This window comes from Crinia signifera, chromosome 3 (genome assembly GCF_055691185.1).
Source record: "Crinia signifera chromosome 3, ASM5569118v1, whole genome shotgun sequence".
NCBI lineage: Eukaryota > Metazoa > Chordata > Amphibia > Anura > Myobatrachidae > Crinia > Crinia signifera.
Genome location: NC_139219.1, coordinates 126,231,579 through 126,257,045, shown reverse-complemented (window position 1 = coordinate 126,257,045; position 25,467 = coordinate 126,231,579). Strand labels below are relative to the sequence as shown.

Sequence of the window (25,467 nt, the reverse complement as noted above, 5' to 3'; positions counted from 1 at the left end):
CGATTCTATTGGGTTCAGGTGTTAATGCTTGTAGTCATTAGGCGTACGTTCGCCTACCGCATGAACGAGTGGTGTCCGCAAAGCAATAGTACACTTGTGGACACCGCACATTTCTGCCCTTTTTGATCGCGTGCATTCGGAGTGGTTTCCGAATGTACGCCCCCCAACATAAGTGTACTCCCCCGTGTCCGCCCATGTTTCCGCCCCGTTTTGCCCACTTTGAAACTACGCCCATGTGTCATTCCGCATGACGCCCATAATACGCCCCTATTTCCCGACTGATAGCGGTGAACAGTTTTGGACGGGATTTGCCCGAACTGGTACCGAGTCAAGGCGTGGCACATGCGCGTAGCGTTCTCCACGCATGCGCAGACGCCATAAAGACGCGATCCGTAAGTACGCGGTAAAGTCCGCGTCAATCAGAATAAGGGCCATAGTGAGCTCAGAAACAGCTTCCAATGCAATTTCCACACTTGGAATCAACTCCAGAATTTTTGCCTTTTTAATTAATTACATAACATAACAAAGGTATAGGCCACCCCTGTCCATGAAACACTTTTTGGGGGGAAATGTCCATTGACTTTTGGTCCATGGATAATGAGGAAAGCGACATAATAAACAGCTGCAATTCCTGAACCTTTCTTTGAATTTGGATGTGACTACACTCAAATGAATGCTGATAGTCTGCACTTATAAAAATAGTTTCAGTGTCCAAATATATGTGCAACTAATACTACTTTCTCATTGCCAGGCAAATTACCGTGAATGGCACAACCTGTTTGGCAGTTCACACTGCAAAAGGAACCCTTGTTTAAAGGCTAATTACCTGGTAGAACTGCTTCACCTGGTATTTTGCCTACCAGTAAGAACGGCGGTCCTGCACTGTAGTCCCCAGCATTTAAATGCCGGGTAAAAGCTGTATTGTTCCCACTGGAAATATGCATTTCGAACATTAAACATTTAATTTCCTTTGACATTAGTAGAATAAATTACTTGGCTGTTTAGAGAGCCAGGTTATTGGCTTATTAGCCGCACTGCAGGTCACATGACAGAAAAATAAAGACATGCATTGTTTTTCTAAACCAAAAAAAAAAATATGATTATACAGCACTTATATAGCACAAAGTCATATAATTATTCTATAATTTCTATGGTCAATAGTATAAAGTGGGGTATGTAAAGGGGAAGAATTGTTTATAACACACTGTTATCCTTCAGACATGCTTGCATATAGAACCTTATTCTGGTCCACATGCAATGCTGCAAATTTCATAGCGTTGCAGGTGGATGTCGCGGCGCCCGCGATCCACACGGCCACCAACCCCCCTCGCTCACCAAGTTCTCTGCATGGCTGCAAATGGATGTTTAGCATAAACAGCTTCAGCCTTGGGTGCCGGGGTGAAATCATTCGATGGTCGCCGACCATTGAATAATTTCTCCAGCGCTCGCAGAGGTAAGACACCTCTCTGGTGTCTTACCTCTGCGAGCACCTTGTGGGAGAAGCGGGTAGGCAGCTGACACGTGCAGATGTCAGCTGCCCGCCCCCAGCATCCGCGTCATCAGCCCATTTGCTTGGGAATGCCCAGCGTTTTCAAGGGAACAACCATGAAAGGCTGGGCGTTCCCATGGGCGCATCCTGTCGCCACTGCCCCCTGGCTCCACTGCTAGATGCCAACGGGGCGCCAAACTAGTAGATCACACCAAGCATCTGCACATGAGTCCACACTGCTCACACTGCACCCATTTTAATACTTAGAATCCAGTCCCGCGATGAAGGCAGCAACGCTGCCGGAATCACCTGAAAAATGGACACTGCGCCATTTTCCAGATGTCTGTGCATTCGCTCTAGTGCACAGACTCTATTGCGCTGGGCAGTGGGATGTGAAGCAGAGAGGCACGGGCCTGGACGGAGGAGGCTGCACAGGATCAGTTGGTCTGCAACTCGCTTTGTCAGTGGTGCGCACCTTGGTCTTTTTCAGTCGTAAGGGGTATCTGGGAACCCAGTGAAGCCACGGTATCTAACTAAATCTTTAACAATAACAAGGTTCAAATTTTTCTTCCGTGTACATAGGGGTAAATAATAATTGCTCAGATATTTCTACAGTAAAATAGTTACAAACAAACACTTTTGTTTTTCAGGGGCGACCTCTTCTACAACACATGTTCCTACAGGTACCTGTATCAAAATGAAATAAATATAAGCGGACGTGCAATATGTGGATATTTATATACAGATATATTCAACTATATAGTATTTCTAAGTTAGCTTTTGGATAAAATAACAAAAGCTAGGATCAGTTACTAAGATTAAAATCATCAAACTGAAATGTAATATTCATGCTCAATGTAATTGTGTAGTACAAACCAAATAATACCAGTTTCTGGATGTTAATAGATTTATATGTATAGCTGCACTGCACCTCTACCACTGCTCCACAGTGCTTTACAGAGAATAATTGAACATTCACGTCAGTCCCTGCCTCAGTGGGTTAATTTTGTTGTGAGCCAAATAACCTACCAGTATATTTTTTGATTGTGGGAGGAAACCAGAGTACCCGGAGGAAAGTACGGGGAGAATATACAAACTCCGCACAGTTAGGGCCATGGTGAGAACTTAACCCATGACCTCAGTGCCGTGAGGCAGTAATGGTAACCATTACACCATCCATGCTTACACTGCAAAATCCTCAAGAGCAGTTTTTATTGTCTACTTTATCACGGATTTCTGCATTGAACTAGGACACTGGGGTAAATATATTGTTCATTTTGATTTGAGTGCCAAACTATGCTACTATGAAATACAGATGGAGCCTTCTTCAACTAGCCTTCTCTGGAGAGCCATGGCTCGCCAAGGATTATTATCATCTATTGTTCTCAACTGCAAAACAATACATAGAACAATACAGTAGGGGATTAGCAGAGGATTAAATCCGACAGCTCTGGCTCAATTAATCCTATTAAAGGGCTAGATGAGGATGGCTCTATCTGTATACATCTTTGTGTATAAATAACAGTACAGGAAGGTGCTCATAGTTTAGTAATTTATTACCAATTTTTTGGTGAATTGTATTTGAGTGCTATGTGTAAAATTAAATTTGTATAAACTTTACAAAGTTTAGAGTGTAGTCCTCTCCAGGGGCGGATCCAGGATAAAATGACAGGGGGGGCACCATGATAAAAAAGGGTTTGGGTGGGGGAGGGGCGGTGTTAGTGGTGCCAGTGTACATGCTAAGAGAGCGGCAGGAGAGGGTGGGAATGGAATTAAAAATAGGCCCTGGCATTTAAAGTACGCAGGCCCACCATGGCGACAAAAGTGAAGGATGTAGTTGTGCGCATGCCAAAGGCGCGCTCCAGAAAAGGGTGTGTTGCCACTCAACAGGGGGCGTGTCAACACCATATACAACTTCTACACATTATGCAACAAAATACTAGACCTCATTATACTTGCCCCTTACACATGATGCCAAATGGAATGAGCCTAAATTGACATAATGCCACATGGATTGTGTCAAAATTCACATAATGCCACATGGATTGAGCCAAAATTTACATAATGCTACACGGATTGGGTAAAAATTCACATAATGCCACACGGATTGAGCCAAAATTCACATAATGCCACACGGATTGAGAAAAAATTCACATAATGCCACATGGATTGAGCCAGAATTCACATAATGCCACACAGATTAAGCCAAAATTCACAATATACTTCATAAACAGGGACATTGTCCACCAAAGGCGCGCATTAAACATTTACACCATAATGTCCATTACACGTTAAGTTACACGCCATTATGTCCATTATGTGTTATGCCAAACACCATAATGCCTATTAAAAATTATGCTACATAAGTGCTGCTTCTCTACATGCTCATTGCCAAGGGTTCCATGCTCATTGCCAGAGGTTCGATGCTCGTTGCCATGTGGGATTACATGCTCATTGCCAAGGGGGAATACATGCTCGTGGCAAATGGGGGACAGCCGCCGCCAGGCAGAAGTGATAGCCACTGACAGTGGCAGAGCCTGGCTGTATTCAGAGCACTGCAGGTCCCAGCTATCTGAAATAATACCCTGTTCACACCAGAAAATGCATTCCCAGGTTGGCCCCTTTTACACCAGCCTAGTCCCTGCATTTTCTGGTGTGAGGGGGAGAGAAAACCACCCCTCCCCCCTTTAACCAGTTATCTTATTTAACCGGCTATATCTTCGGAACCAACTGATCCATTTACATGAGACAAGTATCATATTGAAGAACTTTTGAGTGGGCTTTGAATGATTTTGGTCTAGTGAAACTGGAACGTTTGGTTCCAGAGTAATCTGCCCTCAAAATCATGAACAGCCATGAAATTACGGTACTCTTTACCTAGAACGGCGGGGGTAAAAAATCGCGGTCATCGCGGGTAAATCGCGGGTACATAAAAATCGGGTGCCCGCGATGACCGCGATTTTCCCATAGGGAACAATGTTAAAAAGCCTGATTGACCGCGATTTTATTGTAAAATGCCTCAATGGCCACGATTTTCCCATAGGAATCAATGTTAAATGGGCTACAGAGCCCAAATAGACACAATTAACCCTTAAATGTCCCCCCAAATTTTTAACGCCACCCCATGATCCACGCCAACCCGAAGCGTGGCGAGCGGCGGCGGTACGCGTCCTCCGACCTTTTCATGCCCTACTATCCACGTCGGCGTGGAGTTGAGAATAGAATAGTGTGGCGAGCGCAGCGAGCCACCGAGGCCCGAAGCGTGGCGAGCGCAGCGAGCCCCGCGAGGGGACGCGGATACCTTCACAGGTAAACGCGTCCCTTCGCGGGCTTCACAGGTGTCGGCGTCGCCAAGGACACCTGTGAAGTCCGCGAGGGGACGCGTATAACTGTGAAGGTATCCGCATGCGCTCGCCACGCTTCGGGCCTCGGTGGCTCGCTGCGCTCGCCACACTATTCTATTCTCAACTCCACGCCGACGTGGATAGTAGGGCATGAAAAGGTCGGAGGACGCGTACCGCTGCGCTCGCCACGCTTCGGGTTGGCGTGGATCGTGGGGTGGCGTTAAAAATTTGGGGGGACATTTAAGGGTTAATTGTGCCTATTTGGGCTCTGTAGCCCATTTAACATTGATTCCTATGGGAAAATCGCGGCCATTGAAGCATTGAATGGAAAATCGCGATCAGCAGTAAATTTAACATTGAACCCTATGGGAAATCGCGGTGATCGCGGGTGCCGTTAATGTACTACCCGCGATGCCCGCGATCACCGCGATGGGCTCCGTTCTAAGTAAAGAGTACCGAAATTACATTTCAAAAATAAAAAAATCGGTTTACACGCAATATCTCTGGAACCAATTGACCGATTTGGACCAGCCTGATATCATATTGAAGGCCCAGCGATGTGGAATTGAATGATATGAACCTCAAACTTCTGTGATGCCAGGGCGGGAACTGGCAGCCGTCGGAACCAGGTGGGGGTCGGAATTGACGGGTCCCATATTTGCCAGGCGATATCTCCGGTTCCCGGGGGGCTAGAGACACGGGGCTGGGCTCGTTGGAAAGCCCTGGTCCTCAGCTACAAAACAAATGACAGGGGAGGCACGTGCCCGGGTGCCCCCCCCCCCTGAATCCGCCACTGGTCCTCTCTCAGTACACCAGTTCATCATTACAGGATTTAGCCCAATACATCCCAGCCACCACAGAAACTAAAAAGATCCATAGTGTAGTATTAAATAATTTCATAAGGAAATACTGTAAATTAATGAAAAACATGTTCAATAAAAAAAGACATAAAGTATATACATAAGACATAAGGTCCTAATTGTGAATGTTTAATAGACAATGGGAACTGTGGTGTATAGTCTTCCTTAGTGAGCAAAACAAGATCATCCAAAGCATTTAGTTTGTAAACAAATTTCACATTTAAGTACACATAGGGGGTCATTTAAATTGACTCAAAATTCTCAGCACTTGTTTCCTAGCAGGGCGCCTACGCTACCTAGTGAAATCGCATTGCATGGGCCATTTTAGTGCCGTGCGATGCGATGCAATGCGATTTTTTTATGTAATTTATTTACTGCTCTGTTGGCCCCAGGGGATCGCATCGCATTGCATCGCATTGCATCGCATCGCACCTCCCGCAAAATCGCATGCGATCGCATGCGATTTTATAGGTTGCGATGACATGCCATTAGCTATACACTTGTATGACATACAATGAGATTTTACTGACCCCCCACTATCCACGCCACCCCGAAGCGTAGCGAGTGCACGTCGACTCAGAGCCACCGAGCCCAAAGCGTGGAAAGTGCAGCGAGCCCCGCAAGGGGACGCCATGCTTCGGGCTCAGTGGCTTGCTGCGCTCGTCACACTATATACAGTCAACTCCACGCCAACGTGGATAGTGGGAGTATGAAGAGGTCGGGAGGACGTATTGTATGTCATTGTATGTCATACAAGTGTATAGCTAATGGCATGGCATCGCACCCTATACAATCGCATGCGATCGCATGCGATTTTGCGGGAGGTGCAATGCCATGGGATGAGATCCTCTGGGGCCAACAGAGCAGTGAATAAATTACATAATAAAATCGCATCGCATCGCACGGCACTAAAATGGCCCATGCGATGCGATGCGATTTTGGTACGGAGAATAGCCCTTTACGCAAATAGCATACTGGGCGCCTTGCTAGGAAACAAGTACCAAATTCTCTGCTTAGCGAGCCGTGTAACGCCGCCACTGCATGAATACCCGCCACTGTCATGGTCTGCACATCCCTGCCGCTTTGCGAATTAATGTTTTACATATACATACATTCACAGGGTAGCGTACAAGGATGAAATCATTCCATGGTCGCCAACAATAGAATGATTTTTCCTGCTCACAAATTTAAATCAGTCAAGACCGATTTATAGTTGTGCTGTCTGGGTATGAGAATGGGGAGGGAGGCTGATGTCCTGTGACAACAGCTGACTGCCTCAGCTTGTTTGGGGACGTCTTGCGATTTCCGGCATTTTTGTTGGGATGCCCAGGAAATGCTGGGCATCCCCAAGTGCCAGCCCCCTTCCCGCCCCCACCCTATGCAAGCACCATGGCGGCTATGCCAGTCGTGAAGGCGCCTGCACAGAAGACCTGCAATGTGCAAATGCTATGATGCGTGGTACTTAAACAGATTCCTCAGGGACTGAATGATTTGGAATCATCCACATAATGCTTGCCTTCCGTTTCAGTAATCATTGAGTGCTGAATTGCTACACTATGGGGCAGATTCTGGATCACACGTAGTGATCCAAATTCAGCCCCTACCCCTATGGTTGGGGTTCAAGCATGCACATTCCTGCACATGTGCAAACCCCAACTGCGAGCAGCCACAGCAAGTGGCTCACACAACTCAACAACTCACCAGGTTGTTCACAGAGGGGAGGGAGCAGTGGCGTAGCGACAGGGGTCGCAGCGGTCGCACCTGCGACCGGGCCCCTGAGACAGGGGGGCCAATGGCAGCAGGTCCCCCCGGGCCGCTTAGCCAGTCACAGGCTGCCCTCCTGCGCTGGCCGCGGCTTCCAGAACACGGCCGCGGCTACAGGAAAATGGCCGGCGGCCTCCTGCACTGAGGACATGCCGGCGGCCATTTTCCTGTAGCCGCGGCCGTGTTCTGGAAGCCGTAGCCAGCGCAGGAGGCTGCCTGGCCGCAGCCAGTGACTGGCTAAGCGGCCAGGGAGAGCAGGAGGCTGTCTGACCCCACCGGCACTGGCACTGGCACTGTGGGGGGAATATAAACAGACCAAGATTTTAATTTTGTTGTATGTAGGGGGGCCCCAAGCTGACCTTTCGCACCAGGGCCCATGAACCTTTAGCTACGCCCCTGGGAGGTAGGGACAGGGGCGGCCGGGGTGGTGGCAGCATTGGGCCATGGGAATGCCCAGCATTGAATGATCATCCCCATGAAAACACTGGCCATTCCCATGGGTACATGGGTAGGCCGATGCCTCCGGGGACAGGCCGGCTGACATCACATGACATAAGCCATCCACCCTCACTTCCTCCCGGTGGCTGAAAAAATAAGTCAGTTGAGACTGATTTATGTTTATAAAGGCAGAAGAAATAATTTGATGTTGATGGCCATCAAATGATTTCTCCTGCTTTGTTGGCATATGAGGGTTTGTTTCTTTGTTACACATCCCATCGCATGGTTGCGAGGGTAAATGGCAGAGGGGGGATGGAGATTCAGTGTGGCAGCGACACAGGTGTTTGGTAAGCTGCGAGCTTTACAGCTTACTGAGCTGATTAGAATCACCCCCTATGGGCCTGATTCAGCTTGGGTTTTAGTATTGAGAGTGTTCGCAGAACTGCAACTCTCGTCGACAGCATGCTTGGTTCCATCCAGCACAGGACAAGGCAAAGTTTTGCAGATGTGTGGCTAACATTTGAGGGATTCCCTAACATGCATGCTCTTCGCTGTATAGGAAAGCACTTCCATGCTAAGAGTAGCCCCTTGGCTGCGCAGTCAAGCTGAGAAGCCGGACGGAGGCCTGCTGTCTTTCTGGTCACAGCAGCTGCATGTGATGTCACGCAGGGGATGCGGCCTGTGCTGCAAATGGTCCAAACATGCCTGTGTTGCCAAGAGGTGCTCCTGCAATGCTCTGTTGCCACATCATCTTCTCTTAGAATGTGGAAGTATTTGTTAGAATTTAAACAGTCGGTAATTTGCGTGGCCTGCTGAATCTTCCTGTTCTGTTAGTTATATCTCACAAGGAGCTGCTTTTTCATCTATATTTCCATATTCTGTATAGTTATTAGTAGAGAGGTGCGCTCGGCGCTTCCCGCCTGACTCGAATCCGGGCGCACGGCAAAACGTCATTGCACGGCGTCGGATTCTCGCGAGATCACGGAACCCTTAAATTCCGCAACCTTGCGCCGCCATCTTCACTCCAATCTCGGAGAAGGGTAGGGAAGGGTGTGCTGCTGCTGTGTGTGGTCTCTGCTGGGGCCCGTGCTGCTGTGTACTGTGTCTCTGCTCAGTGATCAAGACATCACCATTGCAAGGATGACTGGTGCTGTGTTCTGTCTCTCCTTTGTGCTGGGGCCTGCCTCTGCTGAGTCTGCTCCTGTATAGTCAGTCACAGTGTGATAGTCCACTGGTGCTGCTAGTGCCACTGCCTGCCCTGCACTGTCTAGTGTCTGCTGCAGTCTGCTCTCTGCTGTTGCCACTGGCTAGTGCCTACCAGTACATATTGAGGTATATAATTCCAGTTTGCTGTTGCCACTGGCAGTGGCTACCAGTATTTTATTTATTGCAGTATATAATTCTAGTCTGCTGTTGCCACTGGCTACCAGTATTTATCGCAGTATATAATTCCAGTCTGCTGTTGCCGCTGGCTACCAGTATTATTTATCACAGTATATAAATCCAGTCTGCTGTTTCCACTGGCTACCAGTATTTATCGCAGTATATAATTCCAGTCTGCTGTTGCCGCTGGCTACCAGTATTATTTATCACAGTATATAAAAATCCAGTCTGCTGTTTGAACTGGCTACCAGTATTTATCGCAGTATATAATTCCAGTCTGTTGCCACTGGCTACCAGTATTTATTGCAGTATATAATTCCAATCTGCTGTTTCCACTGGCTACCAGTACTATCAATCAAGGGGTGCCCACATGTGTGCTGTATCCATCCAGGGGTGCCCACATGTGTGCTGTATTTGTTCAGGGGTGCCCCCATGTGTCCTGTATCAGTCCTGGGGTGCCCGCATGTGTGCCGTATTATTCCAGGGGTGCCCCATGTGTCCCATATCAGACCAGGGGAGCTGCCCTTTTTTTACTGCAAGGGCTGTTAAATGCGCTGTAGGCCAGGGGTGAGCCAAGAGTGCTGTATAATTCATGGGGTGTTGCTAAGTAAGGTGTGCTGCTCTTTTTTATAATTAAAAGAATACACATATTTATTTTTACTGCAGAAATTTGTCTGCCGTATAATTCCATGCCTGCCGCCATGTGTGCCGTAACAGTCCAGGGGTGCCGCCATCTGTGCCGTATAATTCCATGTGTGCTGTATCAGGTCAGGGGTGCCACCATCTGTGCCGTATAATTCCTGGGGTAAGCCAAGTCTGCCGTATAATTCATGGGGTGCTGCCAAATGTGCTGTATTAGACCAGGGGTGATGCTAAGCGTGCCATATCAGTCCAGGGGTGATGCTAGGTGTGCCGTATCAGACTAGGGGGGATGCTAAGTGTGCCATATCAGTCCAGGGGTGATCTGAAATGTGCCGTATCAGTCCAGGGGTGATGCTACCTGTGCCATATCAGTCCAGGGGTGATGCTAGGTGTGCCGTATCAGACTAGGGGGGATGCTAAGTGTGCCATATCAGTCCAGGGGTGATGCTAAATGTGCCGTATCAGTCCAGGGGGTGATGCTACCTGTGCCATATCAGTCCAGGGGTAATTCTAGGTGTGCAGTATCAGCCTAGAGGGTATGCTAAGTGTGCCATATCAGTCTAGTGTTTGTGCCGCACACTTGTGTGGCTTATCATAGTTATCCAGCTACCTCGGTGCAACCTTTTGCCCTAAAAACAATATTGGGTACTCTTTACTTATCACGGCGCCCACGATTCTGATCGCGGGTAAAAAATTGCGGGAATCGCGGGCATCGCATGCACTAAAAAAACGGGTGCGATGCGACCGACGCGATGCCCGCGATTTCCCATAGGGAACAATGTTAAATGTGTCAATTGACCCGTTTTTACTGTTCAATGCCTCAATGGTCCCGATTTTTCCATAGGAAACAATGTTAAATGGGCCACAGAGCCCAAATAGGCACCCTGAAGTGTGAAATGGCCCCCACAATTGTTAACGCCACCCCACGATCAACGTGAACCCGAAGCGTGGCAAGCGGCGGCGGTACGCGTCCTCCGACCTTTTCATACCCCCACTATCCACGTCGGCGTGGAGTTGAGAATAGAATAGTGTGGCGAGCCCGAAGCGTGGCGAGGGGACGCGGATACCTGTGAAGCCCGCGAAGGGACGTGTTTACCTGTGAAGGTATCCGCGGCCCCTCGCCACGCTTCGGGCTCGGTGGCTCGCTGCGCTCGCCACACTATTCTATTCTCAACTCCACGCCGACGTGGATAGTGGGGGTATGAAAAGGTCGGAGGATGCGTACCGCCGCCCCTCGCGGGCTCGCTGCGCTCGCCACGCTTCGGGTTCACGTTGATCGTGGGGTGGCGTTAACAATTGTGGGGGCCATTTCACACTTCAGGGTGCCTATTTGGCCTCTGTGGGCCATTTAACATTGTTTCCTATGGAAAAATCGGGTCCATTGAGGCATTGAACAGGAAAATCGGGTCAATTGAGACATTTAACATTGTTCCCTATGGGAAATCACGGCCATCGCGTCGGTCGCATCGCACCCATTTTTTTTTAGTGCATGCGATGCCTGCGATGGCAGCCGTGATAAGTAAAGAGTACCCAATATTGTAAGGTGTGAGCTGTTCAGAATAGACTGAAAATAAGTGGAAATTAATGTTATTGAGGTTAATATAGCGTAGGATTTTAGCAGTTTTTATGCTTTTTTAACAAAAAAATCAGAACCCAAAACCCAAGAAATCCAAACACAAAACTCTTAGGAGGTGTTTTGGCAAAACCCATTAGAACCCAAAACCTCAAGGTAATCAGAACCCAAAACCCGAAAAGTGGCCGGTGCACATCTCTAGTTATTAGTGCATTGAGGGTCTGTTATTTTGATATATGTGTGTGTATGTGTGTTACGGGGAGAGGCACCTTGGATTGTACATGGCCCTGTATGGATCACTGCTCACATCGTGGTAGCCAAGGAGAGCCACCAGCCACTGGTCTGAACTCAGGATGCAAAAAGATTTTCTGCCTGCAGTTGTTGGTGGGCAATCGTTTTAGGATCCAGGCAGGAGGTTGCTACTCCGCCTAGTACTGTTGGCAGCATCCCAGACTGAGCAGGACGTGAGGAATAACCGGAGGCAGTGTTTTGATCTCCAGACCTGTTACTAGGGACCGGACTGGTGAATATTTGACTGAGCGCTTTGAACTGATTAACACCCAGTTCTGATCCACCTCTTGGTAATTTGTACCTATACTCCCTGCAAAGCCTGGATTTATGTTTCATGATTTAAACTGGATTTTACTGTATTTTATGATTGTGTTTGTGCATTGTATATGTAATAACATAGGCTTCAGGGGCGGGCTGGGCCGGGGGGCAGGGTGCCATGTGCCCCCCGGGCCGCTTACCTAGTGCGGCTATGGGCCGCGCTGCATTGTACACCTCCTCCGCTGGCCGCGGCTTCCAGAGCATGGCCGCGGCTACAGGAAAATGGCCGCCGGCCCCCAGCACTGAGGACAGGGCCGGCGGCCATTTTCATGTAGCCGCGGCCGTGCTCTGGAAGCCGCGGCCAGTGCAGGGATGTGTTGGATGCAGCGGTGGGCAGGGCATCAACAAATGAGAGCGGCTCAGCAGCTGCTTTCCTGCCCGACACAGCCACTGCTGCCCGCCCCCACACCTGCAGCAGCACCACCGAGCACAAGCAGACCAGCGGGATTATGGCTGGACCCGGAAGCAGGCATGGTTGCGGAGCAGTGACCTGTCGGCAGATCCAGCAGCAGCGCCATGAGCAGGGAGAGATGGTAGCAGGCTGCCAGCCCATCGGTAAGGACACGTCCCTATCTTGCACACTGAGGTGGCCTGCCCCGGAGTAGTGGCTGAACGCTGAATGAATTCACCACCCGGGGAAGGTGGTGTCAGTTAGAATGTGGAGGGAGGGGGGTGTGGGGGTTTATCTACACATGGAGCCACACTAATGCTGTAATGGGGGTAGTTGCTGATGTAATTATGTATGGACCCCTTTTGTTGTATTGTTGGGGAGGGGGGAGAGTGGTGTTATATGTATGGAGCTGGAGGAGGTGTTTCAATGTATGATTGGTTTGATATAAGAGAGGCCGTGTATGTATGAGAGCAGCAGTGTGTGTATGTACGTATGTATGAGAGCAGCAGTGTCTGTATGTATGAGAGCAGCAATGTATGTATGTATGTATGTATGTATGAGAGCAGCAATGTATGTATGTATGTATGTATGTATGTATGAGAGCAGCAGTGTATGTATGTATGTAAGCAGCAGTGTATGTATGTATGTATGTATGTATGTATGAGAGCAGCAATGTATGTAAGAGAGCAGCTATGTATGTATGTATGTATGTATGTAAGAGAGCAGCAGTGTATGTATGTATGTATGTATGTAAGAGAGCAGCAGTGTATGTATGTATGTATGTATGTAAGAGAGCAGCAGTGTATGTATGTATGTATGAGAGCAGCAGTGTGTGTGTGTATGTATGTATGTATGTATGTATGTATGAGAGCAGCAGTGCATGTATGTATGTATGAGAGCAGCAGTGTATGTATATATGATGTATGTATGTATGTATGAATGAGAGTGCCGGTATATGTATGTATGTATATATGAGAGTGGTGCTACATGTATGTGAGAGCCAGCATTGCATGTATATATGTAATTGAGAGGCGGAGGATGGACTGCCACTCATGGGCCTGTCCTTTGTGCATGCCACCCAGGCTAAACTTTGCCAGCCAGCCCCTGATAGGCTTCACTATTATAAGCCCTTTTCTCTTTACATGTACTGGAACATTATACTCTTCAGAGGAATTCATTGATTGTTGATGGAACATCAGTTTGTGGAAGTATAAATGTATGGTCCTTTTTCAACTTTACACTTTACTATACCCACTAACTCTGGGTTCACTGGGCGCCGTTTGGAATTGGTACACCCCTTTTTTCCACTATTGCAATACTTGAAGGATTTGGGATTTTTCCTTCTTTACTTATTCCTGTGGCGACCTCTAGCGCAGAACCTTAGAGCTTAACACTTGTATTTGTTTCCAAGATGTATGAGTTCCGATTACAGTAGTGAGTTTTGCGAAAATACACCGCATCGGTGCGTACGGGCAGCTTCCCGTCCGTTTGGACGCTGTCAGACCGTACAGAATCTTTGTGTTCCCACCGCACACGTACGGTTTGGATGTTGTCCGAAAACACACCCTCTTCTTAGAGAGTGAGTCCAACCGAATGCGGACGACCTGTGTACGTTTGTTCTTACAATGTCCGCACAGCATGGCGTTCGATCAGCTCCGAAAGAATTCGGAATGGATCGCACCAACCAGAATAAGGCCCTTATTGAGGTCCTGATTGGTAGAAAGTTTGAAACATGATTTCTATACAGTATGTTGATCACTTCTCAGACATTTCCCTGCATTAGTGTTTACAACAGTAGCAAAATTCTGCACAATAAACATATCTCAATGCAGGTTCAGTAGGTTGCAGAAAACTACCTATCCACTGTCTGCCTGACAGTGAAAGTTTTTTAGGCACCCTTAACTGCGTACAGCAGATTAATTGCTGTGATTACACTGTTCGAAACTGTGATAAACGTCAAACAACTTGCCAGGATGAACTGGAAATTTCTAGAATAAAAATCAGAGTGAATGGCAGCACTGACCCACAGCAGCTTTTTTGGGGTGTGGTACAGGGGTCCGACAGTCGGGATCCCGACAGTCATTAGCCCGACGTCGGGATCCCGACTGGCCGGACCCAGACAGCATGGTGAGCGCAACTAAGCCCCTTGCAGGCTTGCTGCGCTCGCCACGCTGCGGGCACGGTGGCTCACTACGCGAGACACCTATTCTATTCTCTCTCTATGGGGATCGTGGACCCTCACAATGGAAAATAGCAGGTGGCCGTCAGGAACTCGGCTGTCAGTGTTTTGACAGTCGGGATCCTGACGTCGGGTAAATGCCTGTCAGGATCCCGAGTGTTGGGACCCCGTCCGGCACCCCTTTTTTGCATATTTACTACTGATCTGAAGCATTTATGTGTACTTGGCTCAGCCTCGCATACTGAACTCGCCACATAACCCCTGCACACTGAGTAGAGGGGCAGATCCTTTTACAGGGGTGGGCAATTAGTGGCCCTCCAGCTGTTGATGAACAACACATCCCAGCATGCCTTGCTTGGTTTTGCTATTTGGCCATGCTTAGACTGATGCAAGGCTTGCTGGGATGTGTACTTCATCAAAAGCTGGAGGGCCGATTATTGCCCACCCCTGTTCTACTCGGTTTACCTGTGAGAGTTTATAGCCTAAACATAAGTCTGTGAACATGAAAGGTGAACTGTGAAAAACAGTAAGGGCAAGATGTAGCAAGCAACGCAAGAATCTTGCAATGCTTGCTGCCAGCCTCTGCATGCATAGCGGCGTTTACTAACTCCATATACATGAAGAATTTAGCAAAGGACGGCTCTTGCGGTAAGAGCCGTCCTTTGCGATGATAGGATTTCTGGGTTTTGGACCCGGAGTCCAACAATCTGCTCATGAGCTGAGTGCCACTCATGCCACCGGGGAGGCTAGGAGGGATCCAGTTGGATCCCCCCTCTGCAGAAATCTGTGATAGAAGCCAATAGGCTTCTATGGACAACGTTTATTTTAAAATCGCGTTGCCCACTACTGCATCCGGTGATTGGTGCATATGGGGCCAAGCCTCCAAAAACTGCATTTTTGGAGGTTTGGCCGCAGTTTTTACTTTCATGCATCTCATCCTAAGTGAGAGGCCAGAGGGGTAAAGTAATGAATTATCAGGCGGGCTGAACCCTTGTCATTCATCAAGGTTAATTTAGAGGAGCGGCTACTGGAAGAGTAGACGATACAGAGAGGAAGTGATTTTCAGATCAGAACTATGGAAAGAATGGGAGGGGGTGAAGACTCTTTAGGGTGAGTTTAATGGCAGAATCTGGGAACAGAGTATTACTTCCTGATATTGCCTATTGTCCCTTATACAATTTTCTTTATATTTACTCCAGGGTTCCAACAAAAAAAAGCCCATTCTGAAAAATCTGTTTTGGAAATGGTAACTTGGCATGTAAGGGAAGGACACAAGGGTGACATTCTATGGGATGCGATTTGCGTTTTTTGGCGTTAATTAGACCACAAAATGGCGATATCGCATTTTTCCATTAAATCGCCAATTTAATGGGATGCGCTAAGGGACTGAAATCGCATATTATGTGCGTTAAGGTATGCTGAGTAAAAGTGCGAGATTAATTCGCATTTTTATCGCATCCAGATGTTTTCGTATAGAAAAGTATACAAGTCGCTTATTTAATGCAATGCGCATTTGCACATCGCACTTTTTAGGTGCCTAATTATCGCACTTATTTCAGACCAGGGTCTGTTTGGCGAATTAGCCAGAACCCTGCACAGATCGCAATGTTCTGTGCAGAGTTCTGCTGTAAAAAAAATAAAACAAAGGGTTAAAATAAAAAAAAAACGAGCGCGGGGTCCCCCGCCCGAGCATAACCAGCCCCGGGCTTACTGAGCCGGTGCTGGTGACATAAAATCAGGGTCCCCGATAAATAGGGGTCCCCTTGATTTCATGAAACCAGCACCAGGCTCAAGGTCCGGCGCTGGTTCCCAAAATACGGGGGACAAAATGACTAGGGGTCCCCCGTATTTTAAGAACCAGCACCGGACACAACAACCAGCCAGCAGGGTAATGCCACAGCCGGGGGAAACTTATTATATAAGCTCCCGCGGCCAAAGCATTAACCCCCTGGCTGGTCAGCATGGGCAGGGGTCCTGGGGAAGTGGGGACCCCCCCCAAATGAAGGGGTCCCCCCCCCTCCAGGACTTACCAGCCCATGCTGATAGTCCGGGGCTGTCCCCGATGCCCCTGGGCGGTGGGCATCGGGCTGATGGCTTGTGTAAAAAAAATAATAAAAACTATTGTTTTGTACTGGCGAACTATGAGTCCCAGCAAGTCTACCCCGCATGCTGGGACTTGGAGAACCACAAGTCCCAGCATGCGGGGCATTAAAGGGCCCGCTGGCACTTGTAGTTCTGCAGTACAAAAAATAGTTAACAAAAACACACTGACACACTGTAAAATAAAAGTTTAATACACACAAAACACACACACTGATACTTACCTACCTTGAGCCCGTAGGTTGGTCCCTGGATCCTGGGTCCGGCCTCCGGGGCTCCAGGGCAGAAGAGTCCAGTTCCGGGGCCTTGGTCCTGGTTCCGGGGCTGGTCCTGGGCTGCAGAATCCGGGGTCCGGGATCCGAGGTAGTCCCCAGGGGTACCTAAGGAAGGAAATCCAACTCACCTGGTCCCCGGCGACGACCTCGGCATCCTCTCCGGTGACAGCGCTGCTCCCATCTGGTACCCGACTCGCAGGACTTTGACAGGCGCAGAGATGTTTCCTCCTCGGCGTCTCTGCACAGAATGATTTCTGGCCAATCAGGAGCCGAGAAAGTCGGCTCCTGATTGGCCAGAAATCATTCTGAATACAGACGCCGAGGAAGAAACATCTCTGCGCATCTAGAGCAGAGATGTTTCCTTCTCAGCGTCTCTAGTTAGAATGATTTCTGGCCAATCAGGAGCCGACTTTCTCGGCTCCTGATTGGCCAGAAATCATTCTGTGCAGAGACGCCGAGGAGGAAACATCTCTACGCCTGTCAAAGTCCTGCGAGCCGGGTACCAGATGGGAGCAGCGCTGTCACCGGAGAGGATGCCGAGGTCGTCGCCGGGGGCCAGGTGAGTTGGATTTCCTTCCTTAGGTACCCCTGGGGACTACCTAGGATCCCGGACCCCGGATTCTGAAGCCCAGGAGCCCCGGAACCCCAGGACCAGCCCCGGAACCAGGACCAAGGCCCCGTAACCGGACTCTTCTGCCCAGGATCCAGGGACCAACCTACGGGCTCAAGGTAGGTAAGTATCAGTGTGTGTGTGTTTTGTGTGTATTAAACTTTTATTTTACAGTGTGTCAGTGTGTTTTTGTTAACTATTTTTTGTACTGCAGAACTACAAGTGCCAGCGGGCCCTTTAATGCCCCGCATGCTGGGACTTGTGGTTCTCCAAGTCCCAGCATGCGGGGTAGGCTTGCTGGGACTCATAGTTCGCCAGTACAAAACAATAGTTTTTATTCTTTTTTTTACACAAGCCATCAGCCCGATGCCCACCGCCCAGGGGCATCGGGGACAGCCCCGGACTATCAGCATGGGCTGGTAAGTCCTGGAGGGGGGTACCCCTTCATTTGGGGGGGGTCCCCACTTCCCCAGGACCCCTGCCCATGCTGACCAGCCAGGGGGTTAATGCTTTGGCCGCAGGAGCTTATATAATAAGTTTCCCCCGGCTGTGGCATTACCCTGCTGGCTGGTTGTGTCCGGTGCTGGTTCTTAAAATACGGTGGAACCCTAGTCATTTTGTCCCCCGTATTTTGGGAACCAGCGCCGGACCTTGAGCCTGGTGCTGGTTTCATGAAATCAAGGGGACCCCTATTTGTCGGGGACCCTGATTTTATGTCACCAGCACCGGCTCAGTGAGCCCGGGGCTGGTTATGCTCGGGCGGGGGACCCCGCGCTCGTTTTTTTTTTTTTTACTTTGCACTGTCCTGCAAACGTGCGATTTTCAGACATGAAAATCGCACATTTTCAGGACTAAAGACAGCGCACCACTTCACCGCAAATCGCCCCTCTTCGCACTTTTCAGCCTCCAATGCGCATCACATTAAATATGCGAATTTTTACTGAAAAGTGCAAATTGAAAAAAGGCGATTTGCGGCGATGTGGTGCGCGAAAAAAAACATGCGCATTTAGCGCAAACCATAGAATGTCACCCTGTATATTCATAAAAACTCAATTTAGAATTTTTATGAGATTTATTTATCTTTAGACAGTATTCCCAGTTTTGCGAATCACAGAGAAAGCATCAATCCTGTCCAATATTCCAGCTTGTCTGGTTAATGTACACAGCAGTGTGGTCTATACTTGTCCAGAAATGGGAGTTTAAAAAAAATAAATAAAATATATATATATAGTTTTTGAGAGCAGCACTCCCACTACCTTGTGTAACTGGCTCCGGTGCCCTCCTGAGAGGGAAGTCCCCACTGTCAAGTATGGCGGCACCCGTAGGCTAATAAGAGAGACAACAACTGCAGAGTAGCGTGATCGAACGTTTTCGATGTTTAATACATCGTCATCAGGATGATGCAAGTGAGAACAAAGCATACCTTTATGCATTAGCCACACCACGTGAAGGTACCCGCACACTTCCAGTGAGGGTGATGCGCCCATAGATGACGTCATCGTCCCGTCACCGGTTGTCGGGGTAACCGACAAAGTAAGTACAATGAAAACAATCAGAGTGGAAACAATATACAACGTATCCAATAAAGAATAAATCAGGACATGATGGATACAGAGAGTGCAACATATGAAATACAAAGTGAACACATAATATATACAGAATGTATACAAAATATTTACAGACGGATCGCAATAATCCAAGCAAACCCAGTAGATTATCTAGGTCATGTAGACCAAGCATCAAAGAAGCAATGAAGTCTGGGTGAATACAGTGGACATAGGTCCCATACAGAGTCTGCGTCGGCATGTCATGTCAACTGTGTAATCAGGCAACAGTGTGCTCAGTAAAAAGCAGTGGACAGTGTACTCTATAAGAAGCAATAGAGTCCAGCAGATTCGTTAAGGCCCCTAGGTGCTAGGGTATTGAGTTTGTTGATCCAGCGTGCTTCACGCTGTAAAAGTTTAAGTCCCCGGTCGCCTCCTCGTAGCCTCTGTGGTTCATGGTCAATTAAGGTGTATTTAAGTTGTGCAATGTTGGGGGAAATTTACTAAAGGAAATTTGTAAAAAATAGGTGTATTTGTATCCAGAAATACACTTATTTTTGACATTTACTATCCCGAAAATACGGCAATTTGTATTCGTATTGATGTGCTATCAATACGAATACGAATTGCCGTATTTTCGGGATAGTAAATGTCAAAAATAAGTGTATTTCTGGATACAAATACACCTATTTTTTACAAATTTCCTTTAGTAAATTTCCCCCGTTGTGTCCATGTGTGACAAAGTGGCGAGCTACCGGTTGGTCGCTACTCCCACTAGTGAGTGCGGCATGTATGACAGACTTGTGACCAGCGATTCTTTCCCTAACGGTGCGGGTGGTTTTACCCACTACGCCATAATCGAGATGACACCCTCAAACTTTCAGGGAAAAAGAGACATGACAAAACCATGACGTGGGTTAATCACTACAACACAGCCAGTGAAGGCATCCGCAACATCAGTAAACAACTTTGGCCAGTAGTGAGCTCCGACCCCGAGCTACAACTTCACGACACTAGACTAATGCTCTGCTCCAGTAGTGGTAAAAACATTCGTGACTGGGTGGTCAAAACTGACATCAGTGGATTGGACAAAAAACAGTCTGTCCAAGGCAACTTTTTACAACGCCGCAATGGCTGCTACCGGTGCATTAACTGTGCCGTTTGCAGATCCCTCAACACAGGTAGTGATTTCCTACACCCACACTCTGGGGTACGCATACCCATTAAACATGTATTAACTTGTACCACCAGATACATTATTTATTTGATTACCCGCCTTTTCTTAGGGTATGTGGGTAAAACCACCCGCACCCTTAGGGAAAGAATCACTGGTCACAAGTCTGTCATACGTGCCGCACTCACTAGTGGGAGTAGCGACCAACCGGTAGCTCGCCACTTTGTCACACATGGACACAACATTGCACAACTTAAATACACCTTAATTGACCATGAACCACAGAGGCTACGAGGAGGCGACCGGGGACTTAAACTTTTACAGCGTGAAGCACGCTGGATCAACAAACTCAATACCCTAGCACCTAGGGGCCTTAAAGAATCTGCTGGACTCTATTGCTTCTTATAGAGTACACTGTCCACTGCTCTTTACTGAGCACACTGTTGCCTGATTACACAGTTGACATGACATGCCGACGCAGACTCTGTATGGGACCTATGTCCACTGTATTCACCCAGACTTCATTGCTTCTTTGATGCTTGGTCTACATGACCTAGATAATCTACTGGGTTTGCTTGGATTATTGCGATCCGTCTGTAAATATTTTGTATACATTCTGTATATATTATGTGTTCACTTTGTATTTCATATGTTGCACTCTCTGTATCCATCATGTCCTGATTTATTCTTTATTAGATACGTTGTATATTGTTTCCACTCTGATTGTTTTCATTGTACTTACTTTGTCGGTTACCCCGACAACCGGTGACGGGACGATGACGTCATCTATGGGCGCATCACCCTCACTGGAAGTGTGTGGGTACCTTCACGTGGTGTGGCTAATGCATAAAGGTATGCTTTGTTCTCACTTGCATCATCCTGATGACGATGTATTAAACATCGAAAACGTTTGATCACGCTACTCTGCAGTTGTTGTCTCTCTTATTAGCCTCCGGGTGCCGCCGTACTTGACAGTATATATATATGTATATATATATATATATATATATATATATATATATATTTTTTTTTTTTTTTTTTTGTGCTGTCTATATGTACTGGCCAGTATGTTTTAGTGTAATAAATATTCTATGTTTTATATATTGTTTCCAGCGCATTCTATGTTTTTCTTTTTCTACTTTTCACTGGAAGAGCATCAACATTACTATTCTGTGTTCATCTTAGTACCACATCATTGTGGACCCGTGTATTTTAGTAGCCTTTTATAAAACTGTATAGCTATCAAAGAAATATAACTATTCAGTGCTAAAAGAGATATATATCATGGGTGCCGGACGAGGTCCCGATAGTCTGGATCCCGGCTGTCATTTACCCAATGTCGGGATTCCGACTGTCAAAACACAGACAGACGGGTTCCCGATGGCCACTGGCTATTCTCCTTCGTGGGGGTCCACGACCCCCATAGAGGGAGAATAGAATAGGTGTCTAGCGTAGCGAGCCACCGTGCCCGCAAGGGGCTTTGTTGCGCTCACCATGCTGTCTGAGTCTGGCCAGTTAGGATCCCAACGTCGGGCTAATGACTGTCGGTACCCTATACCACACCCATATATCATGCAGCTGTAATAACTTTGCATATATGACAGACATCACATATTAATATATCTAAACTACTTCATAAACATCATATGTCAGTGTGACTTAAGTTACTTTCCTTTTTATATTTGTGTTAGACACATTTCCCATAAGACTTATGGGTGGCTGGGACAGATGTGCTGGACGTGTGGAGATCTACTATAACAATACCTGGGGAACAGTGTGTGATGATAACTGGGACATCCATGATGCACAAGTTGTATGCAGAGAGCTAGGCTGTGGGCCTGCTTCTGAAGCTCTCCATAATGCATATTTTGGGCAAGGTGCCGGGAGTATAATACTTGATCATGTAACATGTACTGGAAGTGAACAATATCTTTGGCAGTGTTCTCACAGGGAAGATCATGATTGCCGAGTCCACGAAGAAGCTGGGGTCATATGCTCAGGTAAAAATATGTACAGGATGCATATTTTACACAGACAAAAATATCCTTAAATACAAGTAAGCTTTATGTAAAATAATCCATATTAATCCCTACCATACAAATATTATCATAGAAAGTAAAAAATAAAAATACTTAATATTCCAAAAGCAGCAGCAGATGAAGCATTACGTAATCCTTTTTTCCAGTACCATATGTTATGTTACGTTTGACATGTCTTAAAATGCATACAACTTGAATACAGTAGTATTTGGACTGGCATAAAGGCTGGTTAATAGTTCTGTAGAAATGGCACCCCCTTGAGTTTTCACACCCATACTACTTCTTATTTTACGAAGTGGGTACTAGAGAGGTAGAAACTTCCTCTACACACAAGAGGTAATGTGGACCTCTGTTGTCACATCATAGCTAAGCACCATCACACAGACATAGAGGAGGAGCTTCTAACTTGACAATGAAAAAACTCTCAGATACATCTCCTACACACTGGTGCACTTAGCTTCATATAGAGGCACTCTAGATACACTAAAAATACTGATAAGTAACATAAATCATTCCTTAAGTGTTTGGGCATCCTCTATCCATTGGTACTCTAGATAGGCACATACTGCATGTTCCCTCATGGTGATGCCAGCCCTGGGTATTTGGCAAACACAAAGTAGTTCTCATGACTAATGATATTCAAGAGATGTGGCTTTATACATGTAGTTTGCATTGCAGTTGCATTACCCTATTTGTACACAATATAATAATAAAATGTCATGTCATGTATATAAGACATATTTGAAATATACAATTTCATTAAATACAAGCACCTCTATATACATTGTTTATCCATTTTAAAATATTGAAGGAGTATTCCTACCTTCACAAGTCCAAATATAATTATAATAGAAAAAAAAAAACTAAAAACAAAAGAAAAATGTTAAATGTTATTTAATAATATAGTCAGAATGCTAAATATTTAAGTATTAGCTGAAGGGGCCAATATGCAATCAGCAAACCAGAAGAAGGCACATGGTGCTGCTAATATGATTATGGTCATCATCATTTATCATTAAATTACAGTAGCTTTTCAGTACCTTCACAAGAGATATGCACTGTAAAAGTTGGATGCCTAGATCACCCCATGTCTAATGCATTAATGTAATCAAGGGTACAGATATGAAGGGGATACAATATGCATAAAAAGGGATGCATAGGGACACAAGTTTAGTGCCGTATGGAAATATCTTTTGCAAATAATAAGTGTTCTAAATGAGGCCCTAAATGCGCAGATGGTGACCCCCAGCTTGTAAAAACTGGCAAGCTGTACAAAAACAAGAATATTGTATTTTTTTATATCTACATTTCTGAGCCATATCTTACAAAGAACTGCTTCCTATACATATGTTATGGAAAAACAAAACTAAAATGACTACATAGCCAGAGATATTTTCTGTAGGCAAAAGATATTTAAGGCAAAATTTACTGTTGATTTCAGCCACATTTTATAAATAATGTCTGATGCTGTGGATAAACAAATGACTGCATTCACTCTTTGACCTTATAAACCCAATAACCCATCTGAGTTAGTCGGTTTCTAAACCTCATCCCACTGCAAATCCATAAAAAATAAACTCAGAGAATATGCACCAAACCAACCAGAAATTCAAGCTCTCTTCTTAGTAAAATCTCCACTGACTGTATTCTTCATTCCTGGATCTGTATGATATGCAACTGTTCATTTGCCCAATCTGTCTTACACAAAAAAATCTATTTTGCAGACTGTTTCCTCAGACATGATGGCCTTTTGTCAGTTAATAAGATTTATCCAAAAAAGTATTTTTTATTATTTCTTTAAGAAACAGGATAATTAAAAAGTTAAATTCATCTATAACGTTTAATCTTAGTACAAAATCTGCAATTCCATTAAATAACCATGACATGGTTTAATATTAAATATTGAGTGGGATGTAATGTTTCCTGACTTTGCCATAATGCCGATCGAATTTGAACCATGCCTTGTAAGCGATTGCCTCTTTAAAAAAAAGTCCAAGTTCGGCCAGCATCCTGCACGGCCACCGCAATTGGGCGGTATTACATCCTGCCCATTACTGTATGTTTGATTAGATATGACTAAAATGTCAGGACTTAGACCAGGATACACACCTGAAGAGTCCTCAGAAAATAACAGCATGCTTCTTAACTACTTATGATGGGGATTCTGTAAGATAATGACATTCAGAATTCCAAAGAAAAAAATACACATGAAATATTTGTTTTTTGCACAGGCTCCAAGTCACCAGCAGGAATAAACAAAGGTAATGATATTTTACTAGACTTAATAAGGATTTAGTTAATGTAACTATGAGTAATAAAATATTTGGCAAACTCTGAAAGATTTTCAGAGTTTACCAGCAACAACTGATATCTTCAGATGGCATTTGTTCTCAGAGCCCAGTTCTTTCCTATGGGAAAGAGTTCCAGAGATTTGAAGAGGGATATGAGCAGGTCCCTTCAATTTGCCCTGGGAAACCCAATATACATACTAGACTATTTAATGGCGTAATTATTTTGTCCTCATATTAAAATGCACCAGATTGCAACCAAAATATGTTGTATACGGCCATGGTAGAGTAGTATAGCTGACAGTCATTAGAGGATCAACATAACCTGTTCTTCCGATATGACAAATTGTGTTGATATTGTCTAAGTGTGTACCGAGAATTACTGATAGTGGGGACAGCTGCTTTTGTATTGCAATTGTACCCTTACGGCAACAATTGGTCGAGTGTATTCCTCTCAAAATCCCAAATTCAGCAGGACAGTCCTGTTTTTCTGGGCACTGTCCCAGCGTCACACACTAACCAATCAGCTCCTAAAGGTAGAAATATAGAGTAAGAAAAGTAGGCTTTTACTCTTAAAATATCTGTAATTTTAATGTTTTTTATTCCATCTTATCAGCTTGCAAACACTATTCCATAATAAACAGAAACTCACATAATGACATTAGTAACATCATACACTTGTTTGTGTGCTACACCGGGGTGGAATGGACACTGATGGCCTTATGTAGCAGGCAAGTTCTACAAGTATAGTATTTTTCCTTTTTT

At 46.1% G+C, this 25,467-nt stretch overlaps 1 protein-coding gene across 1 annotated transcript in view; it reads left to right on the top strand.

Moving 5' to 3' along the window:
• The window catches only part of LOC146062914 (scavenger receptor cysteine-rich domain-containing protein DMBT1-like), a 384,870-nt gene that overhangs the window by 285,968 nt on the left and 73,435 nt on the right, over positions 1-25,467 (top strand). The window contains exon 3 of the mRNA XM_083174922.1: positions 2,140-2,172. Coding sequence (XP_083031048.1) covers positions 2,140-2,172 — 33 coding nt within the window. The remainder of the gene's footprint in view (positions 1-2,139; positions 2,173-25,467) is intronic.